Genomic DNA, 16,286 nt, shown 5'->3' with positions numbered 1-16,286 from the left:
AAAGGCAGGAAAGAAGAAACAAGTAAAGAACTAGCAGAGCAAAGGGAGGAGAAATGTAAAAGACCAATAGACAGGCCTGAAATATGTTTGTTTTTCATGTTATTACATTTGAAGGACATTTTTGTTAAAAGGGAGTCATAGCATAACATGAAAGAAAGTTTATAGCTGTAATAGTATACAGGAGTTTGGGCCAACCAGCTCTGTCTAAATGTGCCTGGGGGTCACCCCAGCCTCGGCAATAGCTTCCAGAACTGCAATCCAAAGATTATAACTTTAAAAAACAAGCGAGAGACTTTGTGCAAAAGTTTCCTATGAGGAATATGAAACAAAAGTAGTTGCTTAAAAGTCTCCTGTGAGCTAAAAAAACTGTATTCAGTTCTAAATAGTGCACAAACTCTCTTCCAAGGGCAAAAATACCAACAGCCATTAGACAAGTTGGTTAGCTAGGGCAGCTACTGAAAGAAGGCACAGCTAAGGGGAGATGCTAACGCAGAGGAGAACAGTCAGAGAGAGCAGGTAGGGGCAGAGCTCACAAAAGCAGTTAGTGGAGTGGGGTAAGGCAGAGATGCTGGAGAGAGGTTCGAGAGCTAGTGGGAACGACTAGCAGCTAGCAAAAACAGGTCATGGTGCCAGATCAGCTCAACCTAAATTCGGCCTTGCTACCCAGCAAGATATAATCTCAAATTGTGAGTGCAGTTCACTGCCAGAGGGGGAAAGTAACCAGCTGGCTGAGCAGCTGCTCCATGGAAGAAAACATAGTGAAATTGTTACAGTTATACTTTAGGAACTAGCTATCCTTACCCTCTTTGTTATCGGGCTAGTTTTTCCTCACTTTAATGAAAATACCTTTTGTTAGCCATCTGTCAAAAGCAGTCTGAAAGAGGATTGATAACTGAGTGACAGGCGGGATCATCAGAAAGCTGGCAGGCCATGTGAGGAGATAATTGGGAGGAAAGATCACGAGAAAAGAAAGGAGAAGAAAAGAATGATTACTTTGGACTCCTAAACCAGTGCCTAAACTATCACTCTTAGCATAACAGACCTTTATTTCATTTTTACATAGTCCCAATATATCCTTTAAGACCTTCTCATAAGGGGTAAAACTGAAGTAGCAATGACTTTGGGGGCTTAGAGCAGGGATTTGTGAATCAGACATCCTTGCGTGAAGACTTCTTGTCATGGAGCTTTCACTGACCTTTGGCAAGTTGCTTAACATCACCCTGTCAGAAAACACATAAGCCTGAGATGAAAGAAATCACAATAAGCAAGAAGCACTACTGTTTTTGTTACTTCTTAAAGTTACAGAGGAGAAGCCTTCTGGCATTCCAGACTACATTTATTCAAAGACCTTATTTTTCTCCCTGTCTTCAGAGACAATCACTCATTGTAGCAATTGCTTTAAAAAAATAGATATATTCCTGGAGAAAGCTCTATTTTATTTCTCTTCCTTCTCTACTGCAGCCCTACTATTTTTGTAGGCCTAATCAGTAACAGACAAGCCTGACTCTTACTCCTCCTTTGCCATGACAATGAGAGCCAACGATGCCTTTCAAAAACAATAAACTAAACATCGTATTTTTGGGGATGTTGACATGCAAATATTCCTGCAACAGAAATAGACAACGAGGATATGCTATATAAGGAGGATGATTCTGCTCAAGCGTAACAGCAGCAAATTTTAGCAGTTTGCCTATGACCGGCTTTCAAAGTTTGCTGCAAAGCAAATCCTGGATCAGAAAGGCACTGAGTGATCACCACTTGACATGATGGCTAGAGGTGCTCAGCACCTTACAGGACTGGGCTCTTGGATCCTGATGCGTCTCACCCAACATTAGGTAACTAACTGAAGGACGTGTCTGAAGAGCCTACCCTCTCATAGTTTCCCTTAACAGTCAGCGGTAAAAGAAGGAAATAGGGTGCAATTCAAATCTTAGACAGACTGAGTCATTTTCTGAAGACGCCAGTGTGTCTCCATTGACTATAAAAGGAGACTATGCATTAAGCTCTTGACTTGGATGATTCAGCTACACTCTTAAAGTTAGGCAGGATAAATCCAGACCATGGATAGTTGCCTGTACCTACAGAGAACTAACTGTGTCTTCATATCCGCTTTTTCATTTTTCTGTACAATGAATTGCATCCTCTTCACCCACCACGAGACAGATCCAAAGCCTAGAGGAGTTAATAGGATTTCAAAGGGCTTTGAAAAGGTCTTTTAGAGGTTCCTAAACTCTCAGCAAGAAACCAAATATTTCCAGTTCAGCAAACAGCAAAACAGACCATCAGAAAGGACTAGGTCTTGAAGGACAGACAATGCCCTAAACAAGAAAAACACTTTTTTGGGTGCAAGGGATTTTTTTTTTTTTCAGCTCCTCTTCTTACTTCAAGAAGTTCAGAGATCAAGCTGGCTGGTTCAGATTTCTTCAGATCCTATTTCTCAAGACAGCTGTGGAGATCAAAGCATTCTCATGCTGCTCTTACATCAATGCTAAGTAAACTTCAGTTAGTAACTGAAGCTGGCCCCTGAAGTTTGATATCCCTAGCACTGCTGCTCTGTGTGGAAATTAGAAAGTGATCATTATTATTTTTTAATCAGTGCCTCTTTAAAAGCACAAAGAACAATTGTCTGCTTGGATTAATAGCTATACAGAGGAAAAAAGATAGAAAGGTTGATTCCAGATAATTTCAAGTTACACTTTAAATCAAATTATGCAGAGGATAGAGTATTGTAAACCAATGAACCTTAAGGAATTTCCTGAACAAATATCATTAAATGAAAATGTAATAATTTAAACCTGTAGTTCTTTGTGAAGAATTTGGCATGAAAAATACAAGCTAATACTGATCTATATTTAAAGAGCATTGTCAGATGTTCAGAACAGAGCTCCCTCTCTCCCATATGAGTATTTAAAGCAATTAACTTCTTAGGCTGACAGCCTTAGACATCTCTGACATGTTCTCTCAGCAGACACTGATCACTGGTCACCGGGTGCAAGTGTGACTGCCTGGGCAGAAACACAGAGCCCAGATCTTTTGGCAACCATTATCTGAGCATGCTCAAATATCAATGTGCCAAGTATTTACACACTTCACTCGGGAAGCTATGCTGTGGCCCTTCAAAGAGGCAGACAGATACCTATGCCAGAGTCACTAGTAAAGTGAAAAAATGCATGTTATTTCTTTCAGCTCTGTCCTCTTCAGGACCCTGTCCTCTTTAGTTAGAACAATCCTGAGCACACTGTCCATAAACACTTTGTGCCTTTGCAGGCTGAAGTTCTGCCCTGGAACTACAGAATCATCTGTAGGAAATCACCAGAAACTGAAGAAATATGTGGGCAATATTCTCTCATCTAGCATGGCTGCCTTGTGCTGCAAATCCAGCACAATCTGGTCATCAAGCAACAAGAACTGTATAGCAGCACAGAGTGCTCTTACTCTACCTCTCCCTTTCTCTGCTGCCACAACAGGAACACATACATAGCAAGAAGAAATCACCACCTGAAACTGCTGCATAATCCCATGCCAGTGTGAATTCAAATTAAGGAATGACAGTTCTCTTTTTGACAGTTCAAAATAAATGAGTAAGTCACTCAGCAACACTTGTTTTATTTAAATGGCCATGTGATTGTTAATTCGTTTCATAATATCTGCAGGATACTAATCAGCCTAAATGTACTATCACTTTACCTTCAAATCAGTTTCAGCATTAGGTACTTGTGGTCCATCTTCAGAAGAAGATGAGCGGGGCCACGCATCTCTTTATTGCCTAACCTTGCACTAACATTGGTTGAAAAGGTGCCAGTTCGTTTGGCAGGAACAAAAGGAATGGAATGCAAATTGCTCTTAACGAACAGTTGCCAAGATGTTTTATTTCCTGGTCTGTGACAAAGAGGGGATGGAAACAAACAAAATAATCCTTTTACTACAGACTTACTCTCCTTTACTGCACAAATAATAAAGCACGCTTATTTCACATCGGACAAGTACTAAGTAACAGGCTGTTAGGGACGTAAAGTGGGTTTGGGAATATGTGCACATCTTATTAAGTTAGCTCCTCAGAGCTGTATAGGGAAAAGTGGCACTGTGATCTATCAGAACTGTGTGGTGCGATATATCAGATTATAAATCAGGCGTTGACACACTGGCCTCAACAATTGCTGGAAGGCCAGGGTTAGTGAACACAGAGGTACTGATCTCTCAGGCAGGGATAACAAAAAGATTGTTTTCTCTCCTCTTACTTCCCACTGGGAGAAGGCTGCCATGTACTTTTACCAGTACTGACTCCTGATTTTTTTCCATTCATTTTTAGGACAATACAAGTTAGAACCTCTACTCACTACCAAGTAGCACTTCAGTCTCCGGGATGGTCACAGGGATGGTCACATCACGTACAAATTCTAAGGTCTGAGAAGCAGCTTAGAGAGGCATACAGCAGTAAGACTTCGAAAAGTTAAACATTAGAGAAACATTAAGTGAATCTCATTACTTGATAAATTTACCAAAGGGGCAGTGAAAATTCTCTAGGATGCTTTGAATTTTAATGTTTCAATTACTGATCTGTCAGTGGTAGCTATTTATGGAGTAAATCTGCTTGGATGGCATATAGAGCACATGATGCATTTTTGCAGGGTGCTGTGGCTGAAGTCGGTAGTAAATATAATCTTTACTTGACTGTAATGTTCTTTTTTCTTAGTTATTGTTTGCAAATAAATCTCTCCTGTTTTACAAGAGCCAATGAAAACAATTATTGTAAATAAAGCATAAAAGGAGATATATAGCTTAACAACTTCTGCCTTTGAAACAAAGTATGACCAAGATGGAAAACTACAGAATTTTGGAGAACTCTTCATTGCCTTGTGATCAAAACAACTGAGTGTATGCGTGCATGCGTGGGGGGATGTACAGACCTAATCCTCTAAAATCTTATGTGAAAGCTAAATGAATCATGAACAGCCTCAAATATCCTAGCGTTCTTCTGCAAATGGACTACACAGATCTCGTGCATCACACGAAGTGTTCAGTGTTCTCAGATAGAATATGGAAACAGATAGATGTTGGCAGGACATTTTTCTCCATACAAGTGATGTCAGCAACAGGGCATGATCTGTTTTCTTGGCCAGAAAAAGCCAGACACATTACAAGTTAAAGTGCTCGGTTATGAAGAGAGACAGCCTTTCTTCTGCGATACTTCGCCGTCTCCAGCAACAATGGCAGCTGGTAAACGTAATGATATCAGCATGGCCACATGGCCTCTTTATCCATCACCAGAGGCAGATAACCATGCACAGAAACCAAAGCTATGTCCATTAATGTATCTGGGCATGAAGCCAACAGGACACAGATTCACAGATTCAGAGAAATCCAGGGGAACCTGACAACAGTCCGGCTTGACCTTATTAATAACAAGGAGGATCTGAGACATCACTACAGGTGGCATGGCAACACTTCTAGTTTTCTAAGTGCCTACCCAATTGCCAGTAAGTGTTTATTACTGAGTGACATCTCACCCTTCACCACAAGTCTTCACCTGGCATGAGGAGCCTACTCCATTTTGCCAAGTAGAGCCACCCCAGCTAACACAAGGCTTTGTACAATGCCAAGAAACTCCACCAGCACAATACCTCAACATCCACCTATTTTCCAGCTCTTCCTTTACAGGCAACTATCACAACTGACACGAAACAAGAAGGAAGTGGCACCAACAGTGACCTCTGAGACAATCAAATGAATCTGAGGAGAAAAAGGATGTTTGTGTCAGACTGGGTGCTGGGGAGTGTGTGTGTGTGTGTGTGTGTGTGTGTACATGGATGGATGAAAAGACTGAGAATTTCCCTGAGAAGGAACACAGACTGCAGAATAAGAGTAGCAGTTTGACAATTCTGCCACTGAAGTGCTTTAAAATATCACATTCAAGGCTTGCACAGACCATTTAATAATGCATCTGATGGGTCTCCACTTTCCTTCTACTTTAATGGGTATGCTTCAGGCTTTACAGCTTCACTTGAACTGGTTTATGAAGTGAGAGAATTCAGACAAAATTATTGCCCATATGAAAAAAAAGGCGATGGGGGAGGCCGTGGGGTAAAGAACAACGTTATAAACTTACTTCAGCTATTTCTAAGGCTGCTCAGTAACATCTGCTCATGGTACAACCCTCATGCTACCTTTGCTGTTTCACAGTATTACTGTTCATGGGGGCAAAGGGAACATATTAAAGTGGGCAGAGGCAGGCAGAGGCAGACAGGGCATATCAGGAAGTAGCAGGAAAATGTAGGCCAAACTGGAGACAGTGTGAGAATAATTCAATTTTCAATGGAAATTGAAATTGGTTAAATTTGCTGGTGGATAGTCTGCAGAGGGAAAAGACCCAGGGTAGGGAGGGGCAAAAAGGGAAAGCTATCAAAAATGAATTAAAGTATCTGCAGCAATTACAAAATACCAGTATGAATATCAAAGGGATTTTTCTCTCCTTTGCAGGATAGAATCACAGCACCTCCTCCCACAGCTGTGTTCTTAAGGGATCAAGCAACACAGCTCTTCCCTATCTAAAATGACACAGAGAACTTCTAAAAGACAACTGAAACAAAGAAGTATTTACATGCTCAGCAAACCAATATTCCTTACAATGATGCTAAATACTTTTGCTGTTAAAAGAATTCCTTGTCAGTTTATGTATGTGCAACGTGTCTGCATGGAGCCTCATAACAGCTCAGCTCACAAATTGTCTTATCTGCTATCCCTATTGTGTGAACAGTGCTCCATTTCCTGTGAAGGCTGCAAATGCAATTTCACTCCATTTATTTTCTTTCCTTTTTTGAAAAGCTGTATATTCATTACTCATTGTCCTTGGCACACCATTATTTACCTCAGTTCACTTGTGCAAACTGATGTCATTGTATTAATGTACAGATTTAACAGTAAATAATCTTGGAAAATATCTAATGATGGTAGCTGGTGATTACATCTAGTGCCATTTTATAGCATAACACTTCTGTTCCTATTGTAACTTGGCAATCCACCACGTTTATTGAAACCTTTTTATTCTTCCTATTTTTCCTACAGCACAACTTGTATTTTGGTTATGACATGACTGTAAGGATGTATGACTTTCTATCTCAGGATACAAACTCATTTTGGTTCTTTTAATCCATCACTTCTGATGCTTTTAGGTTTTGTCCACTTCAAACTGAAATCAAATTAGAATCAAAAGGATTTCCTTGACAGTGGGAAACTATCTCGGAGCATTGCCCCGACCTGCCAGTAACACATCTAGTATATACTCTAGCCTCACAAATGGTGCAGATACATCAGGAATGAAGTGAACAAGCTCTGTTTAACAAAGTTTAACCCTTAAATCCAGTACAAGAGACACACGCTTGGCCTATGCGGAATCTTCATCCAGCTACCCAGTTTTGCAAGACCTCCCTATGAACACTTGACATTGCATGTCTAAATATTTGATCCCTAGGGCAAGATATCACCCTTTATTGACTTACTACAGTAGTTAAGTAGGCATAATTGATCTCTCAAAATTCATACAAATCTCTTCTTGGATATGTATCTTTACCACACTTAACTGCTATTAATGCAGTTAATGGCAGACTAAGAGGATGCAAAATAATTCTGGAATCTGTATTAGAAACATGCAACACAACAAAGCTGGTCTCTCTTCACATGTGCTTTTAAGACAAGAATGATAAGTATCACCCTGCTAAATGTAATTAACAGCTGACATCAAGAGAAAGGTATAGATGAACAGGTGAGGGAATACAAGTTCTAACAGGGAGATCATCTTCCACCAGAATTTTTATTGCATTGGCCAAGAGCTAGAGAGGGTGAGCCATGGGGCATCCTGATGGGGAAAACGGTATCTCTCAGATTTTGAGCTGGGTAGAAAGGAAGGAGAAGCATCTTCTGAAGACCAACCACACTGTGTCAGTACTGGTCTAGAAGACAGCAGATTCTAAAAGACCTGGGGCTCTCCTACCAGGATTTGTTCTCCCACACATTTTCCTTTTTAGATTCAGACCAGGAGATAGAAGAAGTTAGTTAACAGTTAGTAAAATGTGACAGGGCAGAAAATGATAATAGCTAAATGTTACTTATGCTTAGTGACAGCATATCGGTAGACAGCTTCACCTGCTAAATGATGTGCACTTAACAAAATAATCATAATAGGAATTGCATGACAGATATATAAGAGGTGATTATTTTGCAAAAATCATACCCAAATATCTTCCTTCTCCCAATGGAATCTGCACTTCATATTTCTATGATAATTTCATTTATGAGTTACAAGATATTTATCTTGAATAGTACAGATGTTTAGTGAACAGAATGACTCATCTCTTCCTTTCTACTTTCTAAGCAGGACAAAGAGATGCCGCCAGTAAGCGTGTGCTGGGGCAGAAACGTGCCTATCATTAAGTTGTTGCTTCCCAGATAATAACTACCCATTAAGAGAAAAATTTGGAAAGACTGCTGCCAACAGAACTCACACCAAGAGTGATGCTCCTTAAAGCAATTGTACTCCCATGACTCTTACTGCTTATATTTTTCTCTCTTCAAAAGTCTCAGTACACACAAAAGACCAGTTCCCTTTGAAAACAGTGACAGATTCTCATCACCCTGCATAAGTGGGAAGTAAAAGTATGAATGGGTTTCATGCATGACCTTCATAAGCACTCGTACCAATTTCAGAAAATGTAAAAGAGAAAGTTTTTGGACCAGAGGATTGAAAAAAAGAGTAAATCACCCTAGGGGATGAAAAATACCCAAGTTAATGTGGATTCCTATCAACATGACATACCATAATTGGAGAAAGCATAAAACCATCAGAATTTACAACCCTCGATTTTTGAAGTTTTAACCGCAAGATTGTGTTAGTATAATACTTCAAAGTTGGTAGTTTGCAGAAAGTGTTCTAACTGTACTATTTCAAGTACATGCTCTGTTTAATATATGGTTTATGAATTTCATTACTATGCGGTACATTTGCTGACATATAATGAAAGTGAAGTTGCTTAAATTAAGCATCTGTTACGTTCAATCCCTGTTTTAATTATATACATGGCATGAATATATGGTTTTATAGGAAAAACTTAGCAGGTAAATTTATGGCAAACTTTGCAAATAAATGTGACCATTTGACTTTGACAGACTTGAAAAGGATTTCTGCAGCAGCAGTTCCATCTGTGCTAGTGCACTTCTACTATGGTCCTAACAGGAACACAAGTTTCCACATTGCATACAAGTTGTCTGTCTCCTGTCATTGCTGGTTCATGTCTGTTTTGCATGGGACAGCTTTGTCGCTCAGTGTCCACCTTGTATTTTACAGAGAGGAAGGCAATGACCTAAAGAACCCCAGGCACATTAGAACGCTCCATAAACACAATCAGACTATTCAGCCTCTTCATTTAAAGCAAGTACCATGCCACTACCAACATCTGCTTTGGCCTGTAGCTGGGCCCTTAAACAAACCACATCATCCTGAGTGAGCAGAGTCCTGTAACATCCGTTGACCATACTTGCATATGTGACAGCTATAAGCATGAAATCTCATACTTACTGTCAGTTACACTGTTGGAGTGGTATTCAAATGGATTCCTTTGGAAGAGAAAGTTTATTATCTGCAGTCCGAGTTCTCATAGGTGAGCTTGCACAGTGTGAACTGTATTTCTGTGAGGTGGGTTCTGCACATTGAGTTGTGCTGTTGATTTGAGCCAGCAAACTCTTACTTTACACTTGAAACCCTTCTTTTTCTATTAAACATCATTTTCCCAAGCACAGTAGAGTACTTACAGCTAATTCCTCACTTGCAAAAAATTAACTACTAAAAATAGCATCACATTTCTGTGCTGACCTATGGACTGATTGATGACTTCCAGTGTGAAACTGAGAGGTATTGAAAGGCGCATTAGTACATTAGCATATTTCTAGCACAGATAGTGCTGAGTGTCTAATCTTGGTTGTGCTAGTATCCTACAGATAAGTCACCAAACAAACTTAATGGCTCCAAAGAAAGGGCCATTCATTTCCTCCTTTAGTAATGTTATTACCTGTTGAACATCCTGCTGGAAAACACAGAGTTGCAGCCTTTGATGTAACCGGACCTTTCTGTGTTGCCAGATGCTCTCTAGGCGCCGCTGGTGATGCAGGACTTCGTGCACCACATCCAGCACCTGGTGGACAGCCTTGGAGTAGTTTGCAGTAGCAGTGAGGGATTCAGAATTCCCAGGGCTCAATGGACGCTGCAGGACATCCAGCAAAGCTTTTCCATCCTGGCTTACCTGAGTGAAGAAATAAGTTTACTTTGCTGTGCTGATACTTAAACATCCAAGAGCTGACAAAGAACAGTCTAGCTGATTCTTTTTCCTGTGTGTCTTTTCTTTATTTCAGTAGAAAAGGAAGATGTGTGAGCAGATTTGTGAGAAGAGTCCTGTAACATCCGTTGATCATATTTGATTTGTAATTACGCATTCATCACTTGCCTTAGCTTCCTAGCGGGCCTACTGTGTCACCCTGCAAGAGCACGGATACTGCACTGTTGGGACTGTGTAGAGACAGAGACCCCTAGACTGTATTATGTTCTGACACTCGGGCACTGAAAAGTCTCGACATATACTGGTATATGACAGGTGACATTTGCAATAGCAGGTCTATTTTTGTGGGGAGGTGGCATTTTAAGAAAACCACAGATGGCAGAGTCATTCCTATCCTGCACGATAAGGGAGAAGCCTGTCTTTGTAGGATTACTAAGTATGGATATACATTCAGAAGTGTGACATTCAGATTCTGTATTTCATTCAGTGACAGTGAAAAATAAATTGGTATATGGTAACGTCTCTTTTCTTCCCCAGGAATAGATCAGAGGGATCTACAGCCTCCATTTTCAATGGGCCTACAAAGTTTGTTTGCAAATGCAAAGCCACCTGCACAACTACAAGCTTTTTTGTGCACATTAAAACACATTTGCAGATGCAAAGGTATTGGGTATTAAAAAAAACCAGAATGCTTTATTTTTTTTCCTGGAACTTTTCTGGAACATTTTCATATTGCAGGGGAAAGATGAAAAATGAACCATAAAAACCAAGATGCTAAAAAACACTAACAAGTGCCTGCATGCACTTGTCCTCTAAAAATGGCTTTGTGAAATATGTTGCAATTGCAAATTGAAAGTTAAAATATCTCTTTCAACAGAAATGTTAAATGAGAATAGTATGGGAAACCCTTTCCTCTTCCCAGTCCACTTCCCTCCTTTCCCTCCCAAACAAAGTGCGGTGAAAATGACAAATTTTGAGAAAAATGTTTCTATTTCTAGGCTATCAGAGACCTTGCTCGAGAATCGTTCATTGAATGTTTTTCATCCAATGTGAATATAGAACATAATCAGTGAAACTAAAAACATGACTTGAGGATCTCCACGTCTCATTTATCTCTGTATCATAAATTGCTTGTTCAAATGAAGCAAATATCTTTTAATCCCAAACCTGTGCCTTTTGGCAAGCCATGCAACATCCCAATCTGTTACAGCAGTGTATATCTGGGGCAATTCCAGAAAAACCAGCAGAACCTTTGAGATTTACATTGGCAAAACTGGGAGTCAAATCTGACCCTATCAGGCGACTATTAGGTGGGGCTAGGCAGACCATTGGAGTTTTTTTAAATTTTCAGAGCAATTTGGAATTAAATCAGGAAATGACTGGGGAGCCTCTAGGGAATGGCTTTCCATACTCAAAGTCAGTTGCTGCTGAAGACCAGCTGGAGCAATTTGCACATGCCGAAGCCTGCTGGGGTCACAGAGGGAATGGCTGCACTAGCCAACAGTAGTGGCTGCTGGTGACACGGAGGAGAATTTTAGGAAAGAACATTAGGGCACAAGTATTACCTTGGCAATATCATGGAGGTGGCAACAGCTGCTAGGCAGGGAAGAAGCAGCTCCTAGATAGAGAAGGCGACAAGGCTCACTACATCCTATTTTAGGTGTGAGAAGATAATCAGCACAGCCTAATCACTGGGAACAGGAAACCAAGGCCATGCGCACATTTGGGAGCAGCTCATTAAACCAGAAACTCACTTTCCACTGGCTGAACTCACTCATATACTCCTGTTACTGGCCTTTGGGTTTACAATTGGTCTGAACCTGTCCCGGGCTGGCGTTACAACGCCTTTAGTATAGTCCCTGCTGATTTACATCTGTAGAAATGAGTGCAGAACCAAGAATAAAAATAAAGGTTCAAAAGTCTACCAGGAAGAGATTTATGATTTTTCAGACAACACAACACACATGCTTTATTCAGGAGAACTCTCCTGCAAACTTGTTGCCATAATATAGGCCTATTCATACCTACATCCGCTCCCAAGTGCAGACCCTGCGTGTCAGTTTTTTGCCTTCCCCTATCCAGAGGTGAAATCTTGCAATTTTCCCATTTTGGGGTCAGATCCTCAGGTAAAATATTCTGTGTGTTAATCATAAATGATCAAAACACAAGACTGAATTCAGCCACCTTAAAAAAAAGTTCTCTTTCAGAGCAGACTAGTGGGTGAATATAGCCAGAAAGACCTTTACAGTAAAAGTCTTAGCAGCAGGTCCAATGTAGAACAAAAAGAGTGTTTCAAACACAACAGCATATACGCACCTGCTTCACTGAAAGCTGACACAGGACAACGTGCTCCCAGATTTGCAGTGTGAGGAAAAGGAGTGGAAGAGAGAGGAATTCACTCCTGCATTCTCTCTCACTCTTTTTCTTCTAAGGGATTTAGTTTTTATCTATACCAAAAGGTATTTGTTCCTCTCGTCTAAGAGGCCCCAGAGGTTACAAATTATGATTTTCCCTAATGTGCCTAGCCTTCCAGTCATTCTCTGCACAGCCAGAGATAAGCTCCAGACTTCAAGTGCCTGTGTTGTCCTACCAATTATCATTAACACAAATTAGAAGCTATTAGAAGTGCTTTCCTGCTCTCTGACTTACAAGCCTGTCCTGTCATGCTGGAGTTAATTTATGGGAAACATAAAACAAGTAGCACAGTGACAATCAGATAACCTGTGGTACTCAATATTCACAAAGATTACAGGCATCTTCCAGTCCTCCATATCTTCTATGGCTCTGCAGTTCTTTGGTTTTAAAAAGTTCTTTTCTGAAAGCATTTCTGTTGTGAGTGTTGCTGCATTCCCAGTGAATGGGTACAGAAGCTTTGTGCTCTCAGTGTTCACTGACAACTAGATTTCAGAAGGGAAGGGAACAGCTTCACAAACGGAGGAGCTAACTGCTGTGCCCTTTCATTCAATTCCATGTCTCTCCCTGCCTCACTTAAGACGTATTTGAAGATCTAAGTGTTGAAAAAGTCTTAAACTGAATGGACCTGCACCCAGCATGACTTGTAGACCCTGTGAACTGTTAGTGACAGTGCTGCATTTATCAAAGCAAATTTGGCCAATTCCTGCTTATTTTGAAAACTACAAAACTGCTGCTGTACTCTCTGGGAAGGCTTTAAACCAGTGGAAGGGTGTTCAGCCTGTGGCCCCCCAGAATAATTTATCTGTGCCACAGCCTCATCTCTCCTTCCCAAGAGTCCAAAGGGCCTTCATTTTCACATGGCTAGACATGACTGCAGCCAAAATGCAAGCATCTTCTCTCATTCTGTGGGTGCATATATGATCAAAGGATAGGACATATATGTGATAGTTCACCACATGATCCAATACATGTATATGCTCCTATCACATAATGGTATTCCTATGTTTTGGCTTCATGATGGGAGAAAGGTTGGGGTGGCCAGTATATGAGTGCCTTTGTAAGAAGTTACGTGACATTGGGTGAACCAAAAGATTAGATTTAGTTGTGTTAGTGAAATAATTTCCCTAGAAGCTGTATACATAACTAATGAATAAGTTAAAAATCTGCAGATATCCCTTACAGTGTGTCAGCCATACCTCAAAAGTCTTGTAAGTGATGAGACTAATGGTGCCATCTGTGGAACAGCTACAGTTTGGTGGATATGGCTGCACTAAGAAAAGATTTAGTCTTTTGAGCAGATATAGTGTGCCTCTGGGGATGGACAGTAAAGCACAGTTAATCAAGTCACACTGAACAAGATGCTCTTATCATCAACAAGACTCACACCTGACTCAAGAGAATCTTTTCTCTCTCTTCCTCCTTATCCTTACCGAATCAGTACAGTTGTCAGGAGGGACATCCCAAGTATGTCTCCTGCTGCTCATCTATTAGAAACCCTGGAAGGGCAACAGCTCAATGGCTAGAGACATCTAGAGGAATTCCTCCTCCATGAGGGGAATCTCCAAAAGGCATGCATCTCATGCGTGCAACCTCCTTCCTCCAGCACTGCTTTACCTGAAGTTAAAAATAAAAAAAAAGCCTCACTTGATTCTCAGAAGATGGAAGAAGGCCTGTCCTGCTAGCAGCCCAGCTTAGTGCTACTGTGCAGGGCAGCAGAGGTTGCTTAGCAGTGAATCGCGCATCAGGCCTGTGATCTCTGCCTCCACTATTTCTGAGCTTCACTCAAGTGCAATGAAGGAAGGAGGAACATGATTATGGCTGTATCCATGGCAAGATGGAATCAAAGAGTATTCCTAAGATCCTTTGGGCATCTCTTCTTATGTTCCTGAAGAGATCCTTCTCCTGAAGAGAGTCTGAAATGCTTCATTATACACTGTAACAGAACACAATATGGCCGCATATCCTGATTTAAACGTTTTTTCCAAGGACTGTCCATTCTATTCCATACATACCTTGCATTTACAGAAATATAAAAAGAGATTTTTCAAAGACTCTGCAGGAAAAGAAAGGGAAGGAAAAGCTACAATTTTCATCCCACCACTAAGAGCTCTGAAGAGAGAAACATCATTATTTTCTATGGGCAAGAGTCAATGTCTAGATTGGAGAAATAGGCATGGGGATAGGATGCAGGACTCCTAAGTCTAATCCAAGCTTTGTGTAGCTGCGGGCAAAGGGATGAACGTTTCAGAAATAACAGACTATAACCTTTCTGGCAATGGTTCACGCTGTTTAAAAATGTGCTTATTAGGGAAATAATATTGAAATGTTTTAAACATCTGTGTCCATGACAAGTTATAACTTTCTGAGGAAGCATCAGCAAAAGCAATATGCACGTTAAAGGATGCTTTTGGTAATGAGTTTTAAATGAATTTTCATTTCACAAAAGTCAAGTTCAGGGCTGATAAATAAAATGCCAGCTTCAAACATTACTGTGTTTTTATTTAATCTCAATTTGATTTAATCTTTAGAAATAATTTTTAAACACAATCACAAAAACTTTAGTTTCATGTGGCTAGGCAAAGGTGTAAAATTCATAGTTATAACTGGAAGTCAACAAGTGTTCTGTCTTTACCTACACAGCCTGCTGTTCCTGAGAATCCTATCTGAGTGTAGAGCGAGAAATGACCCTTTCTGCTTGCAACCCAGACTTGCTCCTTTTAATTGACTCACTCCAAAATGCACATGGATGTTCAGAAAATGAGAGATTTCTGTCCAACATCCCTTACATTTGTCATCATGGTATCTGCACAAGACCATTGTGTGTGTGAGTACCTACCACCACATTTAGAGCAACAAATCCTTTTCTCCTACGTTTTATTCCATAGGTTCTTCCAAGAACATGAACACCAGAGCAAGGGCTGCACAGACAGAAGAGTTTTTACGCTCTGTTCTGGAGTGTTCACTTGGTAACTTACTAGGTGCAACAAGTACTACCAAAGTCCTCTTACCCAGCTTGGAAAACTCTGGAGGAAAAAAAGTCTCTTGGTGCCCAAAAAGACAGTCAAGCACAGCACAGTGCAGGGAAGTGAAAAATACAAGTAAAACCAAACATTCAGGTGATCTGTAGGTCACCTTCCAACAGTCTACAGCCTGGAGACATGAATTACACAGTGGAATGGATAGATGTACATGGCTTACCATTCCTAGGGCAATTTGCAGGTCAGCCCATGCCTGGAATGAACATCCAGACTAGCCTCATTCCTAAGGACTCCTCCCAGATGCCAGGGAGGGCCTGCAGCCCTCCTGCAAGGTAAAGCGGACTGAACACAGAGCCTGGTCTGCACAGAGGCAGCAGCACTGAATGTCAGCTGTTTATTGGTAGCTTTTATCTCATGCTGCAGACTAGATAAGTCTTGAGGGGAAAAGCATGTGAAGAATCTTTACAGGTTTTTTGACAAAAAGTCATAGGGCAGTTTTTAATCTTAGCATCCCTGACACCCACTTTTAAAGGAAAAGAACACACCTTCTTTAGGCGTGGGCTATCTGACA

General features: G+C 40.6%; 1 protein-coding gene across 1 annotated transcript in view; it reads right to left on the bottom strand.

The window, feature by feature from the left end:
* KALRN (kalirin RhoGEF kinase) overlaps window positions 1-16,286 on the bottom strand; it is a 530,846-nt gene that overhangs the window by 260,980 nt on the left and 253,580 nt on the right. The window contains exon 9 of the mRNA XM_067299320.1: window positions 10,059-10,289. Coding sequence (XP_067155421.1) covers window positions 10,059-10,289 — 231 coding nt within the window. The remainder of the gene's footprint in view (window positions 1-10,058; window positions 10,290-16,286) is intronic.

This window comes from Apteryx mantelli, chromosome 6 (assembly GCF_036417845.1).
Source record: "Apteryx mantelli isolate bAptMan1 chromosome 6, bAptMan1.hap1, whole genome shotgun sequence".
In the NCBI taxonomy this organism is placed as follows: Eukaryota; Metazoa; Chordata; class Aves; order Apterygiformes; family Apterygidae; genus Apteryx; species Apteryx mantelli.
This window is presented reverse-complemented; position numbering and strand designations above follow the sequence as displayed.